Genomic DNA, 12,712 nt, shown 5'->3' with positions numbered 1-12,712 from the left:
GACTTGAATACTAGGACGTGGGGACATAGCCTCACATTTAGAGCCAGGACATGCAGGAGAGAAGTTAGGAAATGCTTCTACACGCAAAGATGGGAGACATTTGGAACGCCTTTCTGCAGACGGCAGTTGATGCTAGCTCACTTGTGAATGTTAAATCTGAGATTGATAGATTTCTGTGAACCAAGGGTATTAAGGGATATGGGGCTAAGGCAGGTATATGGAGTTAGGTCACAGGTCCACCATGATCTCATTGAATGGTGGAACAGGCTCGACGGGTTAAATGCCACGGCCACTTGCTGCCTCTTGAAATGTCCCATCTTATCCTGCAAGAAAGCGGTATGTGTGCCTGGGTGATGTGCCTGTCATGGTTGAATAGCTGCCAGTGTGTGTGGTCTGTGAGTTGTGGGTGGGTGGCTTGATACAGTGGCAATGTGTAAGGGTGAGAGGAAGCATCTGATTGGAAGAGTTGAGTACTGATGGAAAGAGTTTGTTGGTATGTGGGTGATGGGGGTGTAGTGTGTGGAGCAGTTGGTCGGAGATGCCACTTGACAGTTGACCTCACTCACCTTGACCACTCATGTCAAAGCATTGAACTTCTTCCTGCCCTGCATCCATGTTCATGATGCTGTGCTCCTGGCATTGACTTCGTCCCCCGCTGCCTCCCACTGCCTTTTGGATATATATCTGGAGGGCCCTTTGGCGGCACCCCCCCCCCCCCCCCCCCGCTGCGGACATAGGATGTCCCTCCTTCTGTCCACCTCTTGCACCAAGGCATCTAGTGCATCAGCAGAGAACCTTGGTGCATGCACTCTCGCAGGCCTGGTACAAACTCAGATCGGCAGATTGGTGAGGTCTGGCGTGCAGATTGGAGGTTGTGGTATTTAGTAGTGTGCAACCTTTATTCAATGTTTTAATATAACTCGTCAGTGTGTAAACATAGGGATGGAAGCTGCATCTGTATTTTACGTATGTGATGTCAGGTCTCCGTTCAGACTCCGTGCAGACATTAGACTGTTATTTTCAGCAAATAACAGGTACCAGCTACCTTTAAGAGATTTCTAAGAAACATCCTCCCTTTAAGAGATTCTGGTGGTGTAAAGTGTGAATTGCATTGATTCCACGTGCAAGACCTGGAATGGAACGCTGCTTGCAGGTAAGTCCTCGGTTGGGTCGAAACTTGCGTTCTGCCGGGGCAGGGGCCATTGGGCGTGGGGTAATAGCACATCACGCTACCTACGCCCAAAAACGGCCCCTATCGAATTTTTTTTCCCCCACTATGTTTAAACGCCACGAAGATTGCGAATTAACAACAGTGCAAATATTTTCAGTAATGCTTTTTGAATATAACAGAATCATATGAAAACGACATTTTAAATATTTTTAGGAAACCCAAGTGATTCCATTGTTGACCTCAGTGCTGTACGATAAAACTCAGTGGGAAAAGCCAGATGAGTTCTACCCATCTCACTTTCTGGATGCTGAGGAGAACTTTGTGAGGAGAGATGCTTTCATGCCTTTCTCCACAGGTAACATACTTATTAACTTTAGACTACATATTGGTGGAATTCCCCCCCCCCCGCCCCCGGCTAGGGACAATAAAATGTAGAAAAATGAAGCATTAAGTGTATTTCCATTTCTGTTATTTTTTTTTGGGTGGGGGACGGAGGGAGGCAGGGGGCTACACTGTCAAAGCAGAGTCCAAACTTGGCCACATCCAATCTTGCACATGGTTTTCAGCAGAGGGGAGTGGATAGCAATTAGGAATGGGAATCCAGCCTAATTTCTCTTCTCCCTCACCTAGGGCTACAAAAACTTATTGTAGCTCCTTACTGCTACCCCAGCTGAGACCAGCTAACATAGCATAGGCGGGGAATTAAAGAAAGAAAGAACTTGCATTTATATAGCACCTTTCAGGGCGTCCCAAAGCACTTTATAGCCATTAAAGTACTTTTTGAAGTGTTGTGATGTAAGGAAACGCGGCAGCCAATTTGCACACACAAGGCAGACGAAAGACGGCACCTCCGACAGTGCAGCACTCCTTCAGTACTGCACTGGGAGTGTCGGCCTAGATTATGTGTTCAAATCTCTGGGATGGGACTTGAACCCACGACCTTCTGACTCAGGCAAGAATGCTACCAACTGAGCCAAGGCTGACAAATTATTAGTAATTAGAGCTTGTCGCATGGATTGCTTTGCATCACATCACACGACGAATTAGCCACTGAGTCATCAAGAGACTTATTTTCCATTTAAACAGAAGTGAAGAATGGGCGTTTAAGCCTTTCTTTCTGAAATGTTGCATAAAACTGTGAGGCCATATTTGTTACTGTAAAAAACTGGTAAAAGGGTAAAATTATAGGCTTGTATTGCCTCGAGTAAAGAAGATTAAGGGGTGATCTAATTGAGGTGGTTAAGATGATCAAAGGACTTAATAGGGTAGATAGAGAGAAACAATTTCCTCTGGTGGGGGAGTCCAGAACAAGGGGGCATAACCTTAAAATTAGAGCTAGGCCGTTCAGGGGTGATGTCAGGAAGCACTTCTTCACACAAAGGGGAGTGGAAATCTGGAACTCTCTCCCCCAAAAAGCTGTTGAGGCTGGGGGTCAATTGAAAATTTCCAAAACTGCGATTGATAGATTTTTGTTGGGTAAGGGTGTTAAGGGTTACAGAATCAAGGCGGGTAGATGGAGTTAAGATACCGATCGGCCATGATCTAATTGAATGGCCGAACAGGCACGAGGGGCTGAATGGCCTCCTCTTGTTCCTATGTTCCTAGGTATTTAAAATTGTTCTGAATAATTTTGTTGTTTTGAAGAGTAGCTTTGACATTTCTTGCAACTGTGTTTTTGCAGGTCGGAGGGCCTGTGCTGGTGAGAACCTGGCCAAGATGGAACTGTTCCTCTTCTTTACTGCTCTGATTCAAAAATTTAAGTTTCAAGCTCCGCTGAACATCAGGGAGCTGGAACTCGTGTCGGGTGTGGGTTTAACTTCATTCCCACAGTGCCAGGATGTGTGCGCTGTGCGTCGCTGATGTAAACACCTCGTCAGTGGTCTGCCTGACTTTTTTCTTATCTCGAGTTCCTTAATCCCTTCAAGAAATGTGTGTTTTTGCACCGCTGACTGGTATGGTTGTCATTGGGCCCAAATCTTGCTGAAAAAAATGGATGCTGTGTTAACGACGCACCACGTTATTAATGCGCTAATCGACCAGCAAATTCAGGGGAGTAAGAGATTCGCCGTGAGTTGCGAATCTCCAAAATTGCTGGTCGATTTACGACGCTCCACCTTTTGTTTCGCACAAACGGCATCTCGCCCTCAGCCTCCCAGTTATTTTTAAGGACTTGCTGGATTTGCACATTAATTGCCCATTAAACTCACCGCAGAAAGTATCTGTCCAACCCTAAACTGGACAGTGAATGGGGAGGAGGGTGTTTGACATGGACTCCACGGAATTAATGGTATATTTGCCAATTATATGTGAAGGATGTGTGCTAGGTATAGTGAAATCATAAACCTCTCCTTTTAAAGAGTTACGATTTCACTACACCTACCACTAAGAATAAAACAAACCCCCCCTCCCCCCACCCACGTGTCCCTTTGTTTAATACACAGTAGCGGGTAGTCATCTGGCTATTTCGCTAAATAATTCACTCTTGCATGTGAATGGAAAGGTTGCCAACTCTGGTTGGACGCATTCCTGGAGGCTTCATCATATAATCTCCTGCCCCCATGCTCCCGCCATTGGTCATCCAACATGTCCATCCTCGGGGTGCCCTGCCTTCCCACGCCAATCGGAAAGTGAAAAGACTGTTCATTACCCAATTGGACAAGCAGTTTTTTTCCCCCGGTCACTAATAAACAAAAATGTTGAATGTAAATTAAGAAAACACACACTTTTATAATGCCCCTACGATTTTTTCTCCCGGGTGTTGCTTGCAGCAGTGTCCTGGAGATTAGTCTTCAATTTCTGGAGACTCCAGGGCAATCCTGGAGGGTTGGCAACCCCAGTGAATGGCCTTCCATGACTGCACCTTATGCAAAAGCTTGGGTGAATTCGCAACATTACTTTCTGGCACGTTTAATGGATGCTGCAGATTCACGTAAGGACTTTAACCCTTCACGGATGTACAAAGCAATATTTGTTTTTATAATCTCCTTTCAGCAGCCGCTCAGGAACCGGAATTTTACAGCCCAGCTTTAAAATATGTTGACTACTTGGCAGGCAGAGAAAAAAAATTCTTAAATCTTTTCAATAGCAAAAAAAAAATGTTAGCCAAGAGCTGGCTGTCCCCATCGGCTCTTTAATATGAAAAAATTAACTAGCGCTCAGATGGCAGGAGCGGAACTGTGCGCATGAATATAAACACACGTTTGCATATGAAATAGATCCACATTCATAATCCAAATTAAATAACCTGATTTCATCTGATTTTAACCGTTGATCTTAGTGTTTGGAAATATGGACCATGTCTGGTCTCAATCTTCTTTTCTTCAATTCTGTGATTCGCTTTTCCTTATTGAGGCGTGGAATCACCTTTGCTGTTTGTCTCTGATCCCTCTCCAATGCATCAGTGTCCTTATGGGCTGGGCAAACCAAATTGGCAAAAGTAGTTTGGAGGATGAGTTCCTGGAATGCACCCGAGACAGTTTTCTAGAACAATATGTCGAGGAACCAACTAGGAGACAGGCCATTTTAGATCTAGTCTTCTGTAATGAGTCAGGATTAATTAGTTATCTTATAATAAAGGATCCTCTGGGGAAGAGTGACCATAATAGAATTTCATACTGAATTTGAGAGTGATGTAGTTAAGTCTGAAACTAGGCTCTTAAATTTAAACAAGGGCAATTATGTAGGTATGAGGGGCGAGTTGGCTAAGATAGATTGGGAAATTAAATTAGAAGATATGACTGTAGTTAAGCAATGGGAAACATTTAAAGAAATAATTCATAATTCCCAACAAATATACATTCCACTGAGAAATAAAAATTGCACAGGAAAAGTGATCCAACCGTGGCTAACTCGAGAAGTTAAGGATGGTATTAGATTAAAAGAAGAGGCTTACAATGTTGCCAAAAAGAGTAGTGAGCCTGAGGATTGGGAGAGTTTTAGAAATCAACAAAGGATAATCAAGAAATTGACATGGAGGGAGAAAATAAAATATGAGAGTGAACTAGCAAGAAATATAAAAACATATTGTAAGAGCTTCTATAAATATATAAAAAGGAAGAAATTAGTGAAAGCAAACGTGGGTCCCTTAGAGACATGAGAAATTATAATGGGAAATGAGGAAATGGCAGAGACATTAAAGAAATACATTCTATCTGTCTTCACAGTAGAAGAAACAAAAAACATACCACAAAAATAGTGGGTAACCAAGGGTCTAATGAGAGGGAGGAACTTAAAGTAATTAAGATTAGTAAAGACAAAGTTTTAGAAAAATTAATGGGACTAAAAGCTGACAAATCCACAGGACCTGATGGCCTACCCTCCTAGAGTTTTAAAAGAGGTAGCTGCAGAGATAGTGGGTGCATTGGTTTTGATCTTCCAGAATTCCCTAGATTCTAGAATGGTCCCCGTGGATTGGAAGGCAGCAAATGTGACCACGCTATTCAAGAAAGGAGGGAGCAAGAAGCCAGGAAACTACAGGCCAGTTAGCCTGACATCAGTAGTAGGGAAAATGTTAGAATCTATTATTAAGGATGTAGTAACAGGGCACTTAGAAGATCATAATATGATTAGGCAGAGCCAACACGGTTTTATGAAAGGGAAATCGTGTTTGACAAATCTACTAGAGTTTTTCAAGGGTGTAACTAGTTGGGTCGATAAAGGGGAACCAGTGGATGTCGTATATTTGGATTTTCAAAAGGCATTCGATAAGGTGCCACATAAGAGGTTGTTACACAAGATTAGGGCTCATGGGATTGGGGGTAATATATTAGCATGGATTCAGAATTGGCTAATGGACAGAAAGCAGAGAGTATTCATTTTCGGGTTGGCAGGCTGTAACTAGTGGGGTGTCGCAAGGATCGGTGCTTGGGCCTCAGCTATTTACAATCTATATCAATGACTTAGATGAAGGTACCGAGTGTAATGTATCCAAGTTTGCTGCCGATACAAAGCTAGGTGGGAGAGTAAGATGTGAGGAGGACACAAAGAGTCTGCAAAGGGATATAGACAGGTTAAGTGAGTGGGCAAGAAGGTGGAAGATGGCGTATAATGTGGGGAAATGTGAGGTTATTCACTTTGGTAAGAAAAATAGAAAAACTGAATATTTTTTAAATGGTGAGAAACTATTAAATGTTGGTGTTCAGAGGGATTTGGGTGTCCTTGTACATGAAACACAAAGTTAACATGCAGGTACAGCAAGCAGTTAGGAAGGCAAATGGTATGTTAGCCTTTATTGCAAGGGGGTTAGAGTACAAGAGTAAGGAAGTCTTGCTGCAACTGTACAGCGCTGCGGTGAGACCACACTTGGAATACTGTGTGCAGTTTTGGTCTCCTTACCTAAGGAAGGACATACTTGCCTTAGAGGTGGTGCAATGAATGTTCACTAGATTGATTCCTGGGATGAGAGGGTTGTCCTATGAGGCGAGGTTGAGTAAATGGGCCCATACCCTCTGGAGTTTAGAAGAATGAGAGGTAATCTCATTGAAACATATAGGTTTCTAAGAGGGCTTGACAGAGTAGGTGCTGACAGGTGTTTCCCTTGGCTGGAGAGTCTAGAACGAGGGGACATAGTTGCAGGATAAGGGGTTGGACATTTAGACTGCGATGAGGAGGAATTTCTTCACTCAGAGGATCGTGAATATTTGGAATCCTCTACCCCAGACGGCTGTGGATGCTCAGTCATTGAGTATATTCAAGACTGAAATCGATAGATTTTTGGACTCAAAGGAAATCAAGGGATATGGGGATCAGGCGGGAAAGAAGAGGTGAGGCTGAAGATCAGCCATGATCTTATTGAATGGTGGAGCAGGCTCGAGAGGCCACATGGCCTACTCCTGCTCCTATTTCTTATGTTTGAAGGTAGCATGCCCAAAAGTGAACACAATGTACCAAATGTGTCCTCTCTAACGATTTATATAAGGATAGAGAAGCATATTGCCACTTATATTCTTAGTATGTGTTTGGCTTGGTTGATTCACACTGACTGGATACTAGTCAGTGTCCATTTCCAAGTGCAAATCATTTCTCTTTTCCCCTCATTATGACAGGTTTTAAGTGTAAAGTTCTTATTTTCCTGTCTGCAATTAACTTTGTTGCGTCAAAGTACGATTCATTTATATGTGAACTGTTACTGTTGTACTCTTAATAAATTACAAGTTACATTGTCTGCTGTGTTTTTTTTTTATTCGTTCATGGGATGTGGGCGCCGCTGGCGAGGCCGGCATTTATTGCCCATCCCTAATTGCCCTTGAGAAGGTGGTGGTGAGCCGCCTTCTTGAACTGCTGCAGTCCGTGTGGTGAAGGTTCTCCCACAGTGCTGTTAGGAAGGGAGTTCCAGGATTTTGACCCAGCGACGATGAAGGAACGGCCGATATATTTCCAAGTCGGGATGGTGTGTGACTTGGAGAGGAACGTGCAGGTGGTGTTGTTCCCATGTGCCTGCTGCTCTTGTCCTTCTAGGTGGTAGAGGTCGTGGGTTCAGGAGGTGCTGTCGAAGAAGCCTTGGCGAGTTGCTGCAGTGCGTCCTGTGGATGGTACACACTGCAGCCACAGTGCGCCGATGGTGAAGGGAGTGAATGTTTAGGGTGGTGGATGGGATGCCAATCAAGTGGGCTGCTTTGTCCTGGATGGTGTCGAGCTTCTTGAGTGTTGTTGGAGCTGCACTCATCCAGGCAAGTGGAGAGTATTCCATCCCAATCCTGACTTGTGCCTTGTAGATGGTGGAAAGGCTTTGGGGAGTCAGGAGGTGACTCACTCGCTGCAGAATACCCAGCCTCTGACCTGCTCTTGTAGCCACAGTATTTATATGGCTGGTCCAGTTAAGTTTCTGGTCACTGGTGACCCCCAGGATGTTGATGGTGGGGTTTCACTAACTTCGTCTTTAATTTTTTATCTGAGCCATTGATTCACAGTTTCATGCTTGCATTCATTGCCTATCCTCAATATTTTTAAATGTTATTGTTGAAATCTGTTCTTTATTACCTTCATTTGTTCACCTACCATGACCATCAGGTTTACTTAACAGATTAAAAAAAACAGCAAATGCTGACAATCTAAAAATGCTGCTGATGCAGAATGTGTCTGTCAGCATTTTGAGACCAGTTAATGTTGTGGGTCGAGACCTTTTGTCAGAAAGTCTCTTTGTTGGACCGGAAGGGGAGGGGCTGGGGTGGGGGTGGGGGAGAAGGGACGAGAACAACAGTTAAAAGCCAAGAGTAAGGTGTGCGTGGGTAAGGGGAGTGCGACAGTTAAAAGTGTCAGAAACCAGTGGCCCCAGCCCTCTGCTAAGCACAATATAACAGCAGCTTTTATCACTATTTTCTGAACCGTCTCCAATGTGCCCAATGCCCTTTTGAAGGGAGTTTGTCCAAAATCTACAGTCAAAATTCCACTGTGCCTGACCATTGATCTCCACCAGGTCACAATTTTTATTTGGACTTCTGGTCAAATACCTTTGGTGTTGCAACGCAGTAAACGATTAATCATTTTCATGACTTCTCACTGACTGGATTCTTTCAGAGAGTGGTCAATAATCAACCTTAAATTCCTAGTGGTACATATTTTTTTATTAAGGATAACTAATATAGGTGTGATAAGCCTAATGGTCTCCTTCTGTGCTGTAAATAATATAAGCCTAAATAAAGCCCTCTACAGCTACATTGTTCAGTGTAACGCTGCTCCTACATATTTTCGTTTATTTCGGACTGTTCATTTCACTTTGAGTTTGATGCATTTGCTCTTGCCCAGGCTTTACTTTTACCTCCTGTACACAACAGAAGTAATTGCTTTCCACCATTGCACATAATGGGCATCATTTTAGCACCCGCTATCGGGTACGTTCCAGGCGGGGGTTGGGGGGGGCTCCGAAAAACGGGGAATCCCGGAGCGGGATCGGAGCCCGGCTCCAACCCGCCCACTTCCGGGTTCCCCACTGACGCGCCGGCGTGCGCGCGCAGCCCCCGCAGGTGGGAATCCCGCAGGCAATTAAAGCCAGCGGGATGCCACTTGAAAGTATTTATGTTGCTTGTTCAGGTCGTTTACAGACCTGATTGAGCTGTTTTATTAGGAGGGGTGGGATTTTACACTGAACTGAGACTGTTTCCCATACTGGGGGAAACACTCCCAGTTCAAATGGAGGTGTTGCAGCCAGCAGCCTGTGGCAGCTGCAAAGGTGCATTCGACAGGTGGAGGGGGGGGGAGAAGGGGGAGAGGGGGGAGACCCTTCACCATCGCAGGAGGCCACTCCGTCACATTGGACAAAGGTTGGCCTCCCCCACCCTCCTCCTAACAAGAAAATTCACCCACCTGGAACCGAAACCCCGGTGTGAGGACACACTTACCTACCTTGCGGACCCTCTCAGATGTACATCTTCCGGATGGGGGCCGCCGTAGCTGCAGTCATGACCTCCTCGGAGGGCGAACCGCATCACCAGCCTCACCAGCTGTCCACCTCTGACACGTGGAGCTCCACAACACAGTGCTGTGCTGTGACACATCCACCTGCATAGCAGGAGGGAGGGCTACCACAGAGAGAGATGCGTCGCAGAGGGCACTACCCTCGCCACAGGGTCCACAGACCGAGGCTCAGCTTCCTGGACCTCTCTGAGCAGCAGTGCACACGGAGGCTCAGAGTCACTCGACATGTAGTCGTGGACATCTGCAGCCTCCTTTATGCCGAGCTGCTCCCACTGGCCCGAGCACCATCTTCTTACCTGTCGCTCTCAAAGTCACCACTGCCCTCAACAACTTCTCCTCCGCATCCTTCCAGGGTGCCACCGGGGACATCGCCGACGTCTCTCAGCCGTCTGCACAAAAGAGCCCTGCAAATACACCTACACCCACTCTGCAGTGACACAATGGGTGGCATCAGTTGTGGGTCTCCATAGTGATCCTCAGGAAAGGGCATTATTGCACAAACCAGAAAAGATTCGCAAAGACGTGGCAGTAGTGGTGCCAATATAATATGCAATGTGAGTTGGTCAGAAATTCAATATAAGTAAAAACCATGCCTTACGCTGCCTACTGCACATATGTGATGCATGCCCTGTGGCTGTAGCACAGGTAGTGGCAGGTTGAGTGAGGCTGACTGTGAAAGAGATGCGCGAGAGGGTGAGTATGAGATAGAGCCATGAGATTGTATGAGGATTGGGTTGAGTGGTAGTGGTGGGATGAGTACTGGCGAGGTGAGTAAGTGCAGGTAAGATGAGGATGAGGTTTGAGTGGGTATGAGGGGTGATGTGACAGAGTGGTGTTGGCAGTGCAGAAGGAGATGTGGGGTGGGGCGGTGATGTGGCAGGTGGAGTGTAGGGGAAAGAGTAAGTGTACTCACTTTGGCTGACCTACTGAGGTCATTGGAGCGCCTCCTGCACTGTATGCAGGTGGGCGATATGTTGGTGGTGCAGGTGACCTCCTCTGCCACCTCGAGCCAGGCCTTCCTGGTGGCAGAGGCAGGCCATTTCCTCCCGCCCGCTGTGGGGAAGATCTCTGTCCTCCCCCTCCTCCTCACCCCATCTAATGATACCTGGAGTGAGGCATCATTAAACTGGGAGCAGCCTTCCCGCTGGGCTGCTCCATGCTGTAATTTTTTCTATTTGTTGCAGCATTTGTCAGCGGAGGACTGCCCCTTTAAATAGAGCTCATCCAGCTGACAGAACTTACTGCGCATGCGCAGCCCGCCCGCCGCGCAGGCCAGCAGGGGGGAACCCGGAAGACCAGGTAAGTGGATCCAACTGGGCTGCGATCGCGCAGGGGGCAGACTAATTTCACCGGGCGCGTTACCCACGCGCCCAATAGCCCCCCCCACCGCCGCGCATGCGCAGCCCTGCTAATATCAAGCCCAATTTGTCAGCTGTGGCTCAGTGGGTCGCACTCTTGCCTCTGAGTTAGAAGGTTGTGGGGTCGTCCCACTCCAGAGACTTGAGCACATAAACTGGCCTGATGCCACCCAGTGCAATACTGAGGGAGTGCTGCACTGTCGGAGGTGCTGACTTTCGTGATGCAACGTTAAACCGAGGCTCCATCTGCCCTTTCAGGTGGACATAAAAGATCCCACAGCAACATTTCGAAGAAGAGCAGGGGCAGTCTCCCTGATGTCCTGGCCAATATTTATCCCTCAACCAACATCACTAAAACAGATTATCTGGACATTATCACGTTGCTGTTTGTGGGACCCTGCTGTGGCCAAATTGTCTGTCGTGTTTCCTACATTACAACAGTGACTATACTTCAAAAGTACTTCATTGGCCGTAAAGTGCTTTGGGATGCCCTGAGGTTGTGAAAGGTGCTATATAAATGCAAGTCCTTCTTTATAATTTATAAGCGTTGCATCTCGTGGGACACAGATTTACCAAGCTGAATTTAATGGTTTACCGAGGTTATTGATTTTGGTAGTACCTTGGTGTTTGGCCAGTATATTACAACATTGCAACCACTCTTGCCTGCTTCGCTAAACAGTACTTTGTCATCCGTATTGTCCATTTCAGTCACATTCTCATTGCTTGTGGTAACTCCATCACCAAATGTGGTTGAATTTCTGAGTAAAGACTTGCTATTTCATTTGAGGTTATGAGATGGAAGAATAACAACTTGCATTTATATAGCGCCTTTAACGTGGTAAAATATCGCAAGGTGCTTCACAGGAGCGATTATCAAACAAAATTTGACACCGAGCCATATAAGGAGATATTAGGACAGATGACCAAAAGCTTGGTCAAAGAGGTAAGTTTTAAGGAGAGTCAAAGGAGGAGAGAGAGGTGGAAAGGTGGAGAGGTTTAGGGAGGGAATTTCAGAGCTTGGGATCCAGGCAGCTGAAGGCACGGCCGCCAGTGGTGGAGTGGCTAAAATTGGGGATGCGCAAGAGGCCAGAATTCGAAGAGTGCAGAGATCTCGGAGGGTTGTAGGGCTGGAGGAGATTACAGAGATGGGGAGGGATTTGAAAACAAGGATGCGAATTATTTAATTGAGGCTTTGCCGGACCGGGAGTCAATGTAGGTCAGCGAGCACTGGGGTGATGGATGAACGGGACTTGGTACGAGTTAGGATACGGGCAGCAAAGTTTTGGATGAGCTCAAGTTTACGGAGGGTGGAAGATGGGAGGCTGGCCAGGAGAACATTGGAATAATCAAATCTAGAGGTAACAAAGGCATGGATGAGGGTTTTAGCAGCAGATGAGCTGAGGCAGGGGCGGAGACGGACAATGTTATGGAGGTGGGAACGGGTGGTCCTGGTGATGGTGCGGATATAGGGTCGGAAGTTCATCTCGGAGTCAAAAAGGACACCAAGGTTTCAAACGGTCTGGTTCAGCCTCAGACAGTGGCCAGGCAGAGGGATGGAGTCGGTCGCTAGGGAACGCAGTTTGTGACAGGGTCTGGAGACAACGGCTTCGGCCTTCCCAATATTTAGTTGGAGGAAATTTCTGATCATCCAGTACTGGGTGTCAGACAAGCAGTGTGACAAATCAGAGGCAGCGGAGGGGTCGAACAATCGAGATTGGGATAACAAGTTATAACCTGACCAGCTAAAAAAGGCCTATTGTATCAACAAAAG

At 46.3% G+C, this 12,712-nt stretch overlaps 1 protein-coding gene across 1 annotated transcript in view; it reads left to right on the top strand.

Annotated features, from left to right (window-relative positions):
• LOC137340552 (uncharacterized) overlaps positions 1–12,712 on the top strand; it is a 59,312-nt gene that overhangs the window by 20,153 nt on the left and 26,447 nt on the right. The window contains exons 8-9 of the mRNA XM_068003068.1: positions 1,385–1,526; positions 2,853–3,026. Of these exons, the coding sequence (XP_067859169.1) occupies positions 1,385–1,526; positions 2,853–3,026 (316 nt within the window). The remainder of the gene's footprint in view (positions 1–1,384; positions 1,527–2,852; positions 3,027–12,712) is intronic.

Source organism: Heptranchias perlo, chromosome 22 (genome assembly GCF_035084215.1).
Source record: "Heptranchias perlo isolate sHepPer1 chromosome 22, sHepPer1.hap1, whole genome shotgun sequence".
Lineage (NCBI taxonomy): Eukaryota > Metazoa > Chordata > Chondrichthyes > Hexanchiformes > Hexanchidae > Heptranchias > Heptranchias perlo.
Note: the sequence above shows the minus strand (reverse complement) of the source record. Positions and strands in the feature narration are given on the sequence as shown.